The sequence below is a fragment of the Nannobrachium achirus genome, assembly GCF_963921795.1.
Source record: "Nannobrachium achirus genome assembly, chromosome: 17".
NCBI classification, from domain to species: domain Eukaryota; kingdom Metazoa; phylum Chordata; class Actinopteri; order Myctophiformes; family Myctophidae; genus Nannobrachium; species Nannobrachium achirus.
In genome coordinates this window covers 22,450,143-22,467,781 of record NC_137824.1, presented here as the reverse complement: position 1 = coordinate 22,467,781, position 17,639 = coordinate 22,450,143, and the positions used below count along the sequence as shown (strand labels likewise).

General features: G+C 41.8%; 1 protein-coding gene across 2 annotated transcripts; it reads right to left on the bottom strand.

Moving 5' to 3' along the window:
• Positions 1 to 610: 610 nt before the first annotated feature.
• Positions 611 to 17,184, bottom strand: smad5 (SMAD family member 5). Of its 2 annotated transcripts, none has more exons than XM_080746871.1 (7): positions 16,929 to 17,184; positions 9,570 to 10,619; positions 7,548 to 7,835; positions 5,604 to 5,711; positions 3,711 to 3,932; positions 3,299 to 3,555; positions 611 to 1,670 (listed from the first exon to the last, which is right to left on the bottom strand). In XM_080746871.1, the coding sequence occupies exons 2-7, from the start codon at positions 9,970 to 9,972 to the stop codon at positions 1,527 to 1,529; spliced, it is 1,422 nt and encodes a 473-aa protein (XP_080602997.1). In that variant the 5' UTR covers positions 9,973 to 10,619; positions 16,929 to 17,184; the 3' UTR covers positions 611 to 1,526. The 2 variants fall into 2 exon arrangements, with proteins under 2 accessions (XP_080602997.1, XP_080602996.1); XM_080746870.1 differs by lacking the exon at positions 16,929 to 17,184 and adding an exon at positions 16,142 to 16,290.
• Positions 17,185 to 17,639: the final 455 nt, after the last annotated feature.

Genomic DNA, 17,639 nt, shown 5'->3' with positions numbered 1-17,639 from the left:
TATTAGGCCAATAGAAGTATGCTTACGTGTCGTGACACGTACCTGGGGGAAAAAGGTTAACCACTTGAATTCTAGCATCCATATTCTGGGTCTAACATTTGGCAAGAATAGTGATCTACAAGCTCACAACAAAGATAATTGGTGTAGAGCAAAAACAAGAGGGGCCCTAGTTCAGCACCTTGGGAATCCGGTCAACTAAGAATAGGGTTTAAATGGTTAAAGGGATATTCCACTTTCAAAAAAATCGTTGTCATTATATCGTCTAATCAGGCTTTTAGGAATAAAAGATTATAAAAAATAAATGAAAAAGGTTATAGAAAAAACACAGTCGTTTTCATTGAATCTATCATCCTTAAAATGTATCAAATATCTAAATACTGAATGAAGAAATTCAAAAACTGTCCTGGGTGTTCCCAAAAGCCTGATTAGACGATAAAATGACAAAAAGTTTTTTTGAAAGTGAAATATCCCTTTAAGCCCCATGTGTACCCATCTAATGTTGAAACCGTATGTTTAAACTTGATTTGGTAAAATGTATAACTGTAAAACTATAATGTAAAAACTGACAAAACAAGGACTCATTGTTACCAAATAACCTGTGTTTATTCAATTGTGCTAATTAAGTCAGTTACCTATCCACATAATGTATTGGTACCCACACCAGATTTTTATTTGCCTCCACAAAAAACCATGAGTGCACAAGATTGTTAATACATACAGTGAGTATGGAAAACACAGTCACTCTTCACTTGAACTTGATAGTACAAACATGAATCAGCAATGTTGGAAGTCAGTATTTCAGATTATATCACAAATGACTACTTCTATTACAATAGATGTAACATTCACAATATGGTTAGGTATGTTAAATTTGTTCAGTGATTGATCTCCCATGTCAAGACTGACAGTCTGGCTAACAAACTTTATTCAAAGGCAGTAGCTCAGTGTTTGTTTCTAGCAGTAGAGACTATAAAAGGAAGCATTTGTTATGATAGCTGAGCCTAATAGTAAACATATCTGTATCTGTATCAGTTGTAAATATCTGACATGTAGACAATGTAAGGAAAGGAAAGACTTTCAATAAAATTCCTTGTTGACTTTATGTAAGGCATAGTAGCGATACACAATTGTGTTTCTTTAAAAAAAACTACAAAGATTAAATCATCTGAGAAACCTAAATAAAACAAAATGCTAAAAACTGTACTTTAGTCAGGTCCAAGGCAAGCTCGACGGTCCTGTCCCTTGTTTGATGAACATGTGGGTAGTGTTGTCAAGCAGTAGTGACTCCATGTCACTGCTGCTACTTGCTTCTCCAGATGTTTGCTTGTAACATTACTCTGTTTCAACAACTGTATTCTGGCTGGTGCAGCTGCTTCTCAAGCCAGAGTTCAATAATCCCCTCCCATAGTTACGTGTAAACAGTTCAGCCATTAAGACCACCTTAAATTATAAATCACTGAGGAACAAAAAAATAAAACTGTAAAAAAAAAAAGTAAAAAGAACCTCCCAAATCATAAGGGCTGTCATTAGGACACAGAGGAGATGGGGTTGAGAGGCGAGCCCATTTGTGTCAGCACCTTGTCCAGCCATTGAAGTGGCCCGTGCAGGTGCACCTCTATCCAGCAGGGGGTGCTAGTGACGTCCTGCCGATGGTACTCGGCTCCCCAGCCCTGAGAAGAGAATCAACAGAATAATGAGACCGATTATGAAGATGTGTGCGGATATAACACATTTTATTATACCAGAAAAGCTTTTTCAATGAGTAAGCACCATATTTAATTTGACAGACATCAGGAAAGCAGAATGAGAGAAAATGGCTGCGTGGGCCAATTATTTTCATTCGGAATTAAATCAATCCAATTGACTAGTATTCCCACAATGGAAACAAGTCCCCAGGACTTTTTGTGTTAACGTTTTAGCCTTGATTTGTATTGTAACATTTTTGACTAATAAAGTATTCAATCAATAAAATAAAATAAAAACATTTACATAAGAGCTGAATAAAATGTCCTGTTCACATGCTCCACATAAGTCATGAGAAAGAAGGTTTCTGACATGCAATATACACAATACAGCACTCTGCTAATGGCAAAAAAACTGTTTTATCCTGCAGTTACCATATGGAAAAAGGCAAGTCCAAGATACATTTTATACAGGTATTGAGGTATAACATACTCAATACACATACACAGAGCGGAGATTTCATTTCCAACAATGAATGATACAGTGTAAATTTGTAAATATTAGTAGTGGGGGTCAGAGGGCTTTATTGTATGTATCAGTCGAGAACACAGGAGTTTAATATCCCGATTTCACAATGCACTAGACCCCTGGGATAATGATTGCAGAGGTGGAGCGCCACAGCTACCAGGCTCCCAGTACCGCACGACTAGACGCATTCAAGCTGTGCTACTCATAGACAATCTTTTACAAATACAAATCCATACTGCCTCCATCCAAGCCTGCACATTTTTCTTGATTTCATCTTTGAGTTGTCCCAAGTTCCCAACTATACAACATTCAATGAGTTCACATTTGTTATTTGAGTGTAGCACCAGTGGCAACTAGTGATACTGCCCTCTTTAAATTCGCTGACCCTAAGCTTAAATACACTTCCCTACAACTTGACAAATCTTATATTGGAGGCCGACCAGAGTACAGTACATTATGCTTTCTTTCATATGACTTAACGAACATGATAAGTCCACCATGTTCATTTACATTAAACAGAGTAGGACCCTGTCTAGTGTCTAGCATGGAGTCATAAAATAACTGCATCCAAGCACAGCAGGGCATTCGTGTAAACTTGGTGATAAATGAATCATACCCCTATGTAGGTTGACAGGTGCATGTCATGATATTATTGGTTAAAAATGGTTTAGTAGTAGCTACTAAATTACATAAATACGTTTGTCGTCTGACAAGTATTTAAGATTATACTCTTGACTTTTGATATACACAAATGTTGTGTTTATATTTTGGACTGGGCTACTGTATTATTTGGATTATTAGCAGGAAAAAACAGCTATTGCAGACAGGAGGAAGGTATTAATGGCAGGATTTGAACCCAGGCCAGCAGGTGCACATACAGCTCCAGAGATGTGCCAGCCAGCAACCATACTATTAACAAGCAGGAGACTAGGCTCTTAGTATGGTGTACTGTACATTTGGTCTTTTGAAAAGCATGCTATACAATACGTTCTTTTGAAAAACATGCATCCTTTCTTGCTAAGTTATATGTTCTGACTTACTCATTACAGATCCCTGGGCCCCACAATTTAAAAGATGACTCCCCTACCTTGACAAAACTCATCCTGATGGTACACATCTTGGTAAGCTCATAGACAGCCTCAAAGCCATGGTTAACTGATTGGGCCAGAAGTTGTGCAAACTCCTGGTTGTTAAAGATCTTGAGGCTGCACCCGCTGGGGATCTTGCAGACTGTGGTGGGGTGGAAGCCATGGTGATAGTTACAGTTACGACTCTGGACAAAGATGCTTGTATCACTGAGGCACTCTGCATACACTTCCCCACCGACATAGTACAGGTGAACTCCTGTTAGGGCAACAAGGACAAGCCAAAAAATGCAATGTATTAATTCTGTTTCCTCTGAATATCTGTTACCTTAGAATATCTAGTAAATCTTTGCTTACAAAACATGTCCCTATATTTCTCTTGGGTCACCTGTGACAGATAGAATTTAGATCTACCTTTGCCAATGTGTCGGCGGGTGTTCTCAATAGTAGAGTTGCGGTTGACATTGGAGAGCAACCCAAGGCAGAAGCGGTTCTTGTTGCTGGAGGGGTCAGTGAAGCCATCCACAAGCACGCTGGTTGACGATGCGTGGTAAGCCTCACCCACCCGATTGTTGAGCTCATAGTAGACGATAGAGCACCAGTGGCTAGGCTCCTCATACTCTACTGGTTGCACATCTGGGGAAGTTAAACAAATAGGTCAAGACAAGAGCAGGCTCGTTGTATAGTTTATCTTCACTGACATCCAAGCACACATGAATCTTCTGGTAGAGGGATAACTGGCCAAGTTTTCACACCTAGTCAGCAAAGGAATATGCGTTTTGTTACACAGTGATTCATTATGCAACTCTAGACAAACAGAAGTACCAGAGGAATGAGTCGTTCCTTTCCTTTATATCGATCTGTCACTACATTTCTTTGCTAGTGCACACTTGTCTGCCCTTGTCAGAATTTGCCTGAACGCCAATGTGGGCTTAATTTGTCTGGGATATACCCAATCAACCCTAAACCTCCCTGAAAACAGTGATGCAGGGGTGCCCGCTGGCCTACTGGTCCAGGCGCATACCACATATGCATTGATGCCTGGCGGCTGCGCCGGTTTGATTCCCGATCCTTTGCCGTGTGTCACTCCCCATCTCTCCCCCCATTTCCTGTCAGTCTACTGTCCTATCTAATAAAGGCATAAAAGCCCCCCCCCCCCAAAAAAAAGAAAAAAACAGTGATGCATCTTCACAACAAAGCACAGATAACCGCCCTCCTGCCCCTCTCCAAAGAACTATTACCATCTTTGCCAGACAAATATTCAACTCTGTTATTAAATATTAATAGTAATTATCACTGAAATGCAGAAAATACCATAATGCCGTTTCAAGGCCTAACAACACCTGCCAATTTGCATTAGAGAAAGAGAGAGAGGGGAAGACAGATGTCCATGTCAGGTCCACCAAGGCCTCTTCCTTCGGAACACAATGTGTCACAATCATCTGATAATTCAAGTACAAGTTTTCATTGTTTGTATGCTGAAGTTGTATGAATCTGCAGGCATAACTGATCATCCCAACTTCCAACAGCCTGTCCAATCTCTCCATACCTCCCGGGGGTTGACACTAAGGCCTCAGAGGCACTTGCCCATCAGGCAAGTACAGGTCATGTTCTACTTAGCCAAAGGTCATGCCCACTTGCCCGAAAAGTAAATAGTGAAAACAGCACATTATAGGTAAACGGGGCTCTTATTTTACATTCCACAGAACAGACGACAGAGCGCTCTGGCCACGTTCAGGTGTTTAGACGGATATCTTGTGTTGTGTTTATAGACAGTTCCATCCCCGCTCAAACAAGCACTTGCCCGTTTGGGCAACCTGAAAGTAAACTCCAACTGCCCGAAGGTTTTATTTACCTGCCGGGGGCAGGAGGGCAAGCCTTAGTGTCAATGCCTGCCTCCCCTACAAACCTCACACTTGGAAACCCCCTACTCTATCAGAGGTTCTTTCATTGATTTCTGAATCCGACACACCAGTCCGATACAGAGTGTTTGGAGGGAATTGATTGGCCAACCTGACCAATTGGCTTAACTGATATGCCAGATGATACTGTACATATGTGAAGTGTCCCTGCCGTTTCAGGGAAGCCGGTGTGCACACCAATGTCCATCATTGTTTGTTGTTTTAGAGTTTTTCTATAATTTATAAGCCTGTGGGGGTTCAGCCATCAGGCTTGGGAATCACAGCACTAGGCCATTCCCACCCATAGCCCTTTTAGTTTTTGTTGTTTATCAAATACTTGACTATATTTAACTGTTTATGTGTACAATCTAACGTTGGTCAATCCTAGTATAGATCTCAAGCTTACCTCCTCTGGGCATGTTCTGAGGCACTATGCTACTGCTGGTCTCCATGGATTGGCTTTCCTGGCCCAGCTGCTCGTCAGGGGGCATATAGGCAGGGGGTGGGGTGTCAGCTGAGACATTAAAAACAATAGCAGTTAGAGAAGATGAGGACCAGTTGCTGCTGGTGTTGGCAAATGGTCAAACAGACTCTCTTTCTTGCTCCCCTTTTCTGTCTGTCATATATGCATACATACACAAGCATGTGTTTATGTGAAGGAGGAGAAAAAAAGGCTCTCTCGCTCTGTCTGTTTTTCTCACACAGCACGCACGTGCATCTCACACACACACACACACACACACACACACACACACACACACACACACACACACACACACACACACACACACACACACACACACACACACACACACACACACACACACACACACACACACACACACACACACACACACACACACACACACACACACACACACACACACACCTCCCAGGAGTCAAACAATCATCACAGGATCTGTCCCCGGAAACGGTGTCAGATTTCACATATCCGTCACTTGCTAAAACCACATGCTAAAACCAACCATTCCTGGCAGAGCTGCAACTTGAGATTTCAAACCCATTCTGGACAACAGGAAAAAGCCTACTTTCAATTAAATATTAATAAATAAACCACCCCCCCATCCAGATGGCTGTGAGAATAATACGGTATTTACAGTTCATGAGCTGCAATAATAATGTTTGGGGCTCATAAGAACAATTCTGAAGCAAGTACACTGCTATTATAACTTTTCTTCTGTCTGCCTGACTGCCTAAGGCCATTTGATGTGTGCATCAGCAGATCTGTTCTGGCCTCCCACCCACGGATGATCTCAGTTAAAGGTTACTTCCTCTATACATTGACACCATCAGATGAGACTGGAGCAAATTTCTTTCTTGAGGGTCAATAATCCATTTTCCTTATACATCTGTTTTATGTCTTCAACTCAGTAAATTGAGTGTTGAGGCTACTTTAGAAAACAGACCACAGGGTTGGAGCCTTTCCACTAGATTAGTAGAAGCCACTAGAAGGCTGCAGTGCGTTGGGAAGCAAGCCTGGATTTGGCGCAAAATGCTTAGTCGGCATTTCCCTCATTTCCCCTTCAGGGGTGTTACTTGGTCTGGATGAATATCATAATTCATCTTTTTCATTATATAGCTAGAATGCCAATAAGAATAAGGCAACACACACAAAAGCATTCTTTTATGCCATTAATCTCATACAAATGTGTGACTGTGTGTAATGTGTGTAACCTTTTTTCTCTTATTCTTTATAAGATCACACGTGGGAGTATTGTTCAGGTTAAAATAGGACACGGTAGCCCTTTATGTATATATACTTATATATTATTCGCCCCCTCTATTGATGCACCTTCTCCTTATTGGTACTGTACTGCTCTTGTCTTTGTTTTGTTTTTTTCCCTCTTATCTATCTTTCTTACGTCTCTGTAACTTTGTAAATAACTGTATACTGCTGTGCTACTACTGGACAACTAAATTTCCCCCTTGGGATAATAAAGGTATCTATCTATCTATCTATCTACTATTTAACTACCCCAGATTTGAACCCAGCTCATCTTTTTTTTTTTTACCATTGAGCTTCTTTTTTTACCCGAGTGCTCGCTCAGGGGATACATTCTAGTATCAGGAGAACATTTGCGTCAGATCCTGTGCATAATGTGAGAGATGACCTTCTAATCTCAATAGAAGAGAGCAGGGAGACAAAATACAACCAACCCAAATTGTATATGTATTGTATTAACATACTCTAGCATACAGATTGGATGCAATTAAAATGTTATTCATACAAAGAAAAGTTATATAGTGCCTCTTTAGTAATATAGCATTTATATATGAAATTGTAGCATTGATAAGCATTGATATACATACAGTTGTACATGTTGCATACCTGGGAGCTGGAATGGGCTGGAGGGCCCCGAACTAGCCGGAGAGTTGGGATAGGTGCCGCTGCTGGCTGGGGAGGGCGGGTATGGGGAGTTTGGAGAGATGGGGAAGGAACCCCCACCCCCTCCACCACTGCTGCTGCCGCCGCCGCTGTGCGGCTGCTGGAAGGACTCTGGGAAGGTTGCGTTTAGGGGCATGTGTGTCTCGTTGTGGGTGAGGTTGCGAAACTGTACCAGCAGGCTGTGCTGGGGGTTGAACTCACTGTGACGAGGTACCAGGACAGGAGGGAGCACTGGATGGACAGAGCGAAGACAGTTCAGGATATCATAAACGCTTCCCAGAACAAATTGTTTCTGTCTATACCTAGTTTACGAGGGAAATACAGAGATAGAACTATCATGGTTATCAAAAGGAAAAACAGTAATGGGACATGATTTATGTCAACAACAAATAAAGATTTAAGCCATTCTCAGCATTAGTGAAGACAATGGTGGACCCATTTTCAAGTCCAAACAGCAAAGCAAGTGGCATTGGGCCTCATAGTCCCAAGGTTGTCCTAGCAAAACTACCCTGTAAGCTAGGACAGTGATATAACGTTTTCTCCTCTGAGCGACATGTGATCCCAAGGCCTTAAAATGGTGAATGGAGAGCTAGCGATCCCATGTCAGCAAGCAGCAGAGGCTGAGGCAGCACCCAAAGTCAGAGAGGCTGTCTTTACGAGTTACCCTTTGTCTATGTGTGATGCTGTGTCTGACTGAGAGAGCAAGACACAGAAATAGGATGGTGGTGGGAATATTGTCAAAGTGTGTAGTAAGAGAGGGACTATGCATTTAGCAAGTGACTTTCTGATGCCACACCCCAACTGGAGTGCCAGGCATATAATCTAATAAGACTCAAAAAGAGCTAGTGGTATTGATTTTCTGTGCAATGGAGGGGGGTGTGCAGAACAGGCCTGTGTGATGACAGCCCTTCCCTCCTGACCTCTGGAGATCTGTTTACCATTTCCACAACCTACTTAGATTTGAGCTCAGGCATGTGCGCACAACTCCCGATTTTCACAGCTTATTCGTCCTTTTTGTTGTAGCATGCAAGTTATTTCAGCTCATTGATTATTAGTATTTACTGTTAGATTAGCTTCATTATAAGTGAAGGTCTGACGCTTAATGCATTCAAACATATTTAAGTCGGATTATGAATTAACAAATAAACAAGTTATTTCACAGTCCAACCTAAAGCCTAGAAAAACTGAACAATACATATGCCAGATTTAACATTTCTTGACGATTTCAATTTAATCATCTCTTATTGGATGGAAATGCTGCTTCTATGTTATTTTGTGGCTTTTAGTTTATAGATAGGAAAGCAGTCACCAGGATTCCCACACATTTTTACCAATTCATTTCCAAAACTTTTCCAAAACTTTTCCAGAATATTTAACCCAATTTCCAGGACTATATAACAATAATTCAGCTCAATAACAGGTCGCTTGCTCCTATGCGCAATGCCCAAAGACAGGAAGTGTATGCCAGTGGTTCTCAACCTTTTCAGGCCGTGACCCCCGAAATAATCATATTTGAACTGGGGACCCGGCACCCTGACGAGCACTAAGAGTAGAGGAATTTTGTATAACACGGTTTTATTGTGAAAATAGCCGATCTACATGCTCACAACGCCTCGCGTTGTGAGGCGTTGTGAGCATGTAGATCTGCTATTTTCACAATTTCTGCCTCTAATATTTGACAATTTGGCCAATGTTTAATTTGTCATTTCAGAGGTATTAACAAAATCAATAACCAAAAACAATGCATAGCTATTTTTTCCAGGACCTTCCAAGACACTTGATCAATTCCAAAACTTTTCCAGTACTGGAAAAATATTTTTCTAATTTAAAAATATTTCCAGGAATTTCATGACCGTGGGAACCCTGAGTCACTCTCTTTGTGAAAGCACAACATGGAAACTGGAAAACAAAGCCCTCTCAGCACCCACATTGACACGAGAGTGTCCTCCGATCAGGAATACCTACCAGGGCTCTCCACTCGCTTGTAGTGATACGGGTTGATGCAGACTTCCTTCTGTTTGGAGCCGAATGGGTATTCGCAAACCTCCAGAGGCTTGAGCTCGTGGTGGGACTGGAGGTCGGGCCAGCGCCACACGCGGCAGTAGATGACGTGGGGCAGACCTTTCCTGTGGGACACCTGTAGCCGGCCGTCCAGCGACCTGGGAATGGTCACACATTTGCTGGGCTGTCCAGGGCTGCTCAGGGCCTTCTCCAGGTCCTCCATGGCGCCTTTCTTTTTCTTTAGCTTCTTCACCAGCGCGTCCACCGCCTTCTCCGCCCATTTCTCCTCCTCGTCGCCTTGCTTCCAGCCCAGTAGGCGTTTGACCGCCGGGCTTGTGAAGGAGAAGAGGCTGGACATGGTGGTCATGATGGAGATAGTAGTGCAAGGGAGAAAGGGGGCTTCCCCAGAAGTCAGACTGTTCTGACCGAGGGGAACGTTGGGTATCTAATCCCAAGGTGCTGCAGTTCACTGGCTACTATCAAAATGTTAAAAAGGGTGTGTGGCCAACAAAGGAGTCTCTGGTTTTGAGTGTGCCACTGTCTCTCTCTCTCTGTGTGTGTGTGTGTGTGTGTGTGTGTGTGTGTGTGTGTGTGTGTGTGTGTGTGTGTGTGTGTGTGTGTGTGTGTGTGTGTGTGTGTGTGTGTTAGAGAGGACGGTAGAGATGAGGGGTGGGGGGTGAGAGGAGAGGAGACTTTAGCCTTGTGTGACCAAGGACAGGAAGTGAGGGGAGGGAGAGGAGGCAGCAAGCAGGACGCAGCTGCTGCTGTACAGGAAGAGCCCCACAGCAAGCTGGCCGGAGCTGGGTCACCACCACTGAGGGGAGGCGGGGAGGCTGGGGGTCAGTCCGCAAGGGTTGAGATCGGGACTGCCGTTTGGAAAAGGCATGCAACAGCAGGCCCCGCAATTCCAGATCAGCTCAGAAAATATCGGTGGCTTTTCACCAATGACTCCCAGCTTCTCTTTGTACCGTCTTGGATCTCCCACCGATGTCCGTTTTTTAGTCCATGGGCATCCTGTGTGAGAGGTTCAAAAGAGTTTGGGTCAGGAAATCATATGCTACACAGCATCAGCAACTGCTTTTGCATTGGCAATATTTAGCATTAAAAGAAAAATATATATTAAGGATGTGGAAATAAAACATTAGTTTTGAATGTTAGCTTCTCCTAAATTACTGAAATGCACCATGCTGCTGGGTAATATCACAGGTTGGTTCTCACCACATCTATGGACCTAAATCTATATTTTAAATTGATCGTTATCTGTCCCATTTTCTTACGTCTATAATTAATGTCCTCCCTTTATTACATATTTAATTTACTGAAATGTTGAATAATGATAATTCTGGATTTGAGATTATTATTCGATACTAGATAGAAGGAAATACTGTACGGTATATTTTGTTATAGAATGTAATCATATAGTTTATTTAAATATTATAATATAGTAAGTAAATAATTCATAAAGATTAGTATATAAGCAGTAAAATTCAATGTAGACCATTTACAGCTGTACAAAATAAAAGCCTGGGTACTGAGGCTACAGCTCCACACACACACACACACACACACCTCAGTGCCCTTGCGGTTAGTGTCTGCCCTGAGATTGGGAGGTCGGGGTTCAGGTCCCGGCCGGGTCACACCAAAGACTATAAAAATGGGTGCCAGTGCCTCCCTGCTTGGCACTGGCATCAAGGGTTGGATTGGGGTGAAGTCCCTGAGACTTACTAGAAGCATGTCCAGCTCTGTACTTGTACATTATGGCTGGGGGATGTACTTGTACTTCAAGCCACCTCACGCTACAGAAACAGAAGATAGGATCTTGACTTTGGGCCACATGGCTCAGGAACCATCATTTCCCAAGGCTACGTACTACTATACACAACATTTAATAAACAAAACTTGAGTTGAACTGCACCTTGAATTAAAAATAACAAAATGCTTAGTCCTCTAAATAAAGTCAAATGTAATTTTAATTCTCGCTTGCATAATGGTGATATTGTTGTCCTGTTATCCTGTCCTTTGTTTCTTAACCATTAGTTAGTACTATATTTGTAACTGCAAATTGTTATTTTACTGGTTTGTTCTTGCTTCATTTACAAAATTTCAACTTTGCGGTCTTTGGAAAGTAACGCTCAAACTGACAGTCAGTGACTGAAGCATGTGATTGCGCACCAGCTGAAGGAATGTCTAAGCCCGATATCTACCTTGACACAAACAACATGGTCGTATAAATGCCGAAATTAGCTGATCTACAAGCTCACAATGCACCACGGATGCAGCATCCTGAACTCAGAGAGGAGAGCAGGTTCAATTTGTTGCACAGATAAGGAGGTTTTGCCACCAAAGGGCGTATTTTGATGTGGTTGATAATCATCATTCATGGTCACCTGATTCTGGTTCAGTTACACAACTGTGTAACTGCCTGGCACTTATGGAAAGGTGTCAACACGCATAAGTTCAACATCTCTCATCGTGCAGAGTGAAGAAATTATTAATCTCACTTTCCTTACTATATTTGGTCTTATCATATCGTAGTTCTGAGACTTGAGAGAATTGCATCTCACTCTGACATGCCACAAGGCACAAATGATTTTGTACCATTCTGTAACAATTTTATTCTGGTCATGCAAGTTCATATTAACACTTAACACCAAATTGAGAGACACTCATTAGACGAGTAGCACACAGTGGATTTCAATGGGTTGTTAACTGCCTTATTTTTGTTAAGTGGGTGGAAGACAGTTACGTGAGATTGGACTGAGGGCAGATGTTTTACACATAATGATACTATCAAGTAAATTTCATTTTCATGCAGATTGTTTTCTGGACCACCAGCAAATGATCCCGGGTTAGGATGGATGGTTGCAGTCCTCTTCAATACGATAGAACACAATTCTACCTGGCTACAACCCCTGTCTACACACAAGACTCATCTAGTCAAAGTGTCCCTGAGAAAGACACCAACATCTACTGCTGTGATGTATTAATAGCATAGCACCCACTGCTCCTCATAGTTGGGGTAAATGCTGTGGATGAATACCAGGTATGTGCAAATATGTACTTGGCAAATACCCCAATAACAACTCAAATGGACACAATGTTTCGTTTTATTGTGCTGTGCAGCCAAACTAATGGCCTGACAAACGAACAACAAGGATGCTAGTCAGTCAGCTCTATCACACAGACCATTTGTGAAGACAGGCCGACAGAAATCACAGAAACAAAGCCAAGGTGAGCCATTTTGGCATTTACTGGGATAGCAAATGGCAACTGGCAACATGAATGAACTGTATTGAAAATGCTACAAAGGTGATGTGAGAGGATACAAAGCACTTTGAGATTTGTTTCAAATATAATTATTATTACAAACTGGGGTGAGAATAAGAGCCATATGGCAGAGACGAGATGCCCTCTCTCAAGCATAATAAACCTTATTAGGAATTTTGCCTTCCAGGCCAAATCCAATGCAAAACATTCCTACAACCTTCCATTGTAGGTTTACATTACTGTAAGCCTTTCCAACTACATTAGAAAAATGGATGCAGATGTATTAAGTAGCCATTTTTGACCCAAGACAAGAAAAAATCTAAATGTGATATCTTGCACTAGTGTAATTGTGAATCCCCAACTCGCAGATAAAGACTAAACAGATACAGCAGGACAGACAACCTTCTGTGTCAGTCCCTGCGGCAGCTGTTTAAGGGCTTGTGAGGCCAGTCCGTCGAAAAGGATGTGGCTACAAAGAGCTGCTTCCTCCCTCATCCCATCTCTGACCAGATCCCTCCCTTCTAGCACACAGCTGTCCAGCAGCACTACTCCTGCATCCATGGTTCATTGTTCTACATTCACATGAAAGAAGGCAGGGAAATGTCCCGAGTCCCGACTTAAAGGTGTTCAGACCTTAACAACAAAAACAGTGTCAGACTATAAATGTTCTATTGACTTGTGTTTCTCCACCAATGGATTGGGAGTCGGAACGCAAGGTTACGAGATGTCCGAGCAGACCATGGAACAATTTCAAATGAGATGTATTGTTTTCTTCTAATATATTTGGTCACAACTGAACACACAATTTGGGTCCCAGTCTTGCCGCCATAAAGAGTGTGCAAGTCTGCAATTTGCAACTAGACAAGTCTTATATCTTATATTTCGGTCGAAGTATAGACAGGCCTTTATCCTTTTAGCATTATTGTATCAATGTACCTCTGTACTTTTTGCTAACTATTAATAAAGTATTCAATCAATCAATCACACCAGTTGAGATCTACAGAAATGAACTACTGTATATTTCTGACAGTCAAAATTGAATTAATGGAGGGAATCACAGATGACTCCAAGTAATTATAACAAATAGCATCACTTCACAGTGAGCAATTAAAAGTTGAGGAAAGTCCAATTGTCAGTGACAAGAAACACTGTTCAACAATCAACAGGCATATAGATTCAATGTTCCTGGAAAGATTATACAAAGTCACAAATGGAAAAATGCTGGTAACAAACATAGCTCTGACTAATTAAGAACTCGGGTGAAGAAAGTCACCTTACTCTGGTAACTTTAACAGTTTTACCAGTTGTTATGAAATGTTATCATATCTGACAATACACAGCCAACAGAAGGAACTCTGCAACTCACAGCACATGACAGAATACAATAACCAGATTTTGTGAAACGATCAGCAGACCGTCAGTAATACTAACAGACATTTTCGATTGGGTCTGTCTTAAAACCACTCACAACAGACATTAGCTTATTTGACAGAAAATAGCACATCCACCATTTTGGATGTTATCTCGACTCAATGGACTGTACATCATACATTATTTGTATATCACAATACTATGCACCTATAATGTATCATAAGAAATGTAGCGATACATTTAATTTAAATCATTTCAAACAACTTGCCATCAGGCGAGAAATCAGATCAAGTGTGTCTTGGCTATTAACACTGAGTTCAATAACAGAAATTCCATTCAGGGACATAGTAAAGGTGTTTGGAGAGCAAAGAGATAGATGAAAACAAAGTGCATTCAAATTTAAGTTGCTCCCCGAACCAATGAGACAAAAAAAATGGACTGCCAATTTCTTCCTCTATTTAGGCCTATATCATTTTAAGTGCTAAAATGTTAAGTTGTGTCTGAAAAGGTGTATTTACAAATCTCTGCTAAATATATACAATTTTATTTCCCTGACAGTAACAATCAATTTCCTAAAGATTTCTATACTGACATGCTTACTTAATTGACATTACAATAATCAAATGTTTACTTGTGCGTTTATTAATTCAGTTTCTTTAATCTATCAGATACCGTTTGGAAAGAACTTGGGCATTACATGATGTGGTGGACTAAAGGAAAAATCATCTGAGGGCATTGTTCCATTGGTGTGAAAACAGACCTCCATAAAAGACTGTCACTCCTTTCATACTCTGGGGCTAACATTGCAATGCTGGTTTACAGTAGCAAACAAGTTATCCTAAGCATTAAACGAGCCCAACTTCCAGAAATAGGATCACACTGGGTTGTGTAGGCCTAACTTGTGTTCATGAACAAGACTGTTCACTTTTGACATGCCTTACAAGCACAGATAGAGTACAGGAGGAAGCAGACAATATGGAAGGATGAATCTGTGACTACTAGTAAGCATATCTCACCCTCATAACTCCCCCCCCCCCCCCCTTCCCCCGCGAAAGACACAAAATAACACACATCTCTGCACATCTCCAAGAAAACAGTTATAGGTTTTAAATGACAAAACGCTGCTCCGATCCCCAAGTGTTGCCAACAACACACATGCACAAATTCACAAGCGTGTACTGTACACACACAAACATGAGCTAATTAACTACAATGTGTATTGTAGTTAACCTAGCGCCCTAGCTGCTAACTAGCTTAGCCAACAAAAGTGGGCTATAGTTTGTTTTGTGTCGTTTTCAACAGAGCGACACTTCCCTCAACCACTTTAGAGTTTTAACGTCGTACATTGTCCCTTGTGCTCAACGTGTTGAAGGTTTAAGGACGTTAACGCTCATTAGATTCTAACGTAAATCCCATGTTTTCTGGCTAACTTCAGCCCTCCTCTCTCTCTCTGCCACCATTGCACACAAACTTTTACAAACACTTTCTTTTTCAGCTGTTATGGCTAAAATAAAAGGCGTTATGTGGTCGAAAAAGTGTTTCGTGGCGACACCTTTTTCCAGTTGAAAACGTATTTTTTTGTAATCGAACGACATGCTCGTGCGGCCAAGAATTAAACTGTCTTTAAAACGTTATGCTTAATTTATGTATATATTCGGTCGTACGGCCGTAAGGCGCAACAAAAAATATCCGATCCACAAGCTCACAGCGCGTTGCAATCCCAGCGCCTTGTGAGCTCGCAGATCTGCGGTTTTTCGGCGTTAAACGGCGAAGCCTGTGTCGAGCCTCCTCTCTCTGCTCCAACGTAGCTTTTCACAGTGATGATGGATTCTCTATCGGCAGTTTGAAACCTCGTTTCTAACCAACAGATACTTGGTCCTTAAAGTTTAACTACATACCACCAAGAATGCAGGGAAGCAGCTGTCCCTTGATCCGTGTTGTTCCCCCACAAGGCGTGCTTTCAGCTGGTGGAGCATTAGAGCATTTTGTTCTTTAATAAAGCTTGTTCTTTGCTAGTTTTTTTATCCGCTGCTCCCTCTCTGCCCTCCTCGGTATTCCCAGCCAGGCCATGTCCCAGTCAGTCAGTCAGTCCCGGAGACAAGCGGAGGAGTGCATGATATCCCTCCGCATCAAAAAAAGACCAGCGGTGGAAAAAAGTACTCAAATGTAGAAATACTCTGTTTCAAGTAAAAGTCCGGAATTCATCATTTACTTGAGTAAAAGTGCGACAGTATTTGTATAAAAATGTACTTAAATAACAAAAGTAAAAATACTCATTTATGCAGAATGTCCCATTTCAGGTTTTCAACTGTTAAAAAAACCTTTTGACGCATTGGGAGCTTGTTGATCGGCTAATGTATATTTTGTAATAGCCTAAGAAGAGACATCTACAAACTAGTAACTACAGTTACTAGTAAATGTAGTGGCGTAAAAGTACAATATTTGGATCCGAGATGTAGTGGAGTAGAAGTACAAATAGTATTACTTTACACCACTGTCAAAGACAATTTGGTAGCGTGATGACTCGCTTTGGTGTTTAAACACAAGTACGGGATTAGTGACTTCTGCTGGTCAAAAATGTTGAAATACGCCAAGTACTTTGTAAACCGTTAAAACAATAACAGTAGTGTTCTAGTCAAAGGAAAAGGCCTACTGTGGTGTGTATAACAAAGTTGCAGTTCTCACAGGTTGTGCTGCGGCTCCTCGGGAACGTCACACAAGTTGTTGGCTCCACACTGTCTGGACCGTTGCGGCGGCGTTGTATAGTAGTGTTGTCCGTTGTTGTCGATTGTTCCAAAAGCTTCATTGGACATGCAGGTCGTTCATTTATCAAACACAAGTTATTGTAGACCTCAGAGACATGGTCCATTCTTCATCCAGTGACGACACCATCCAGTCCGGCAGGATAGCGTGAATGTACAGCTTCGTTCTTCCATCGATCTTTAGTTTCCATGTGAAAAGCCTGTGTGTGTGTGTGTGTGTGTGTGTCAATGCTGGGATTGAACCACTAGTGGGCAGTAACTGACCCTCACATGATTAGAGGAAAGAGTGCATCCGTTTCATGTTTCAGTATGCTTTGCTTGCTTCTGCGTTGGCCTACCTCCTCATATTGGCATTAAAGTGGTTTGCTGTTGTTCTAGCCTGGGCTGGCTTCCAATTTCGGGCTTTTGATCCGGTCGGGAGCGGAAGATCTCTTACGTTTTTCTGTAGTCCAAAACGGACTACACTTTGGCCGGAAACAACGACCGGAAACAGTTTTAACCCGTACTTGCGCATGCGCTTAACTACTTGTGCATGCGCTAACTGGGTTGAAACTGTTTCCGGTCGTTGTTTCCGGCCAAAGTGTAGTCCGTTTTGGACTACAGAAAAACGTAAGAGATCTTCCGCTCCCGACCG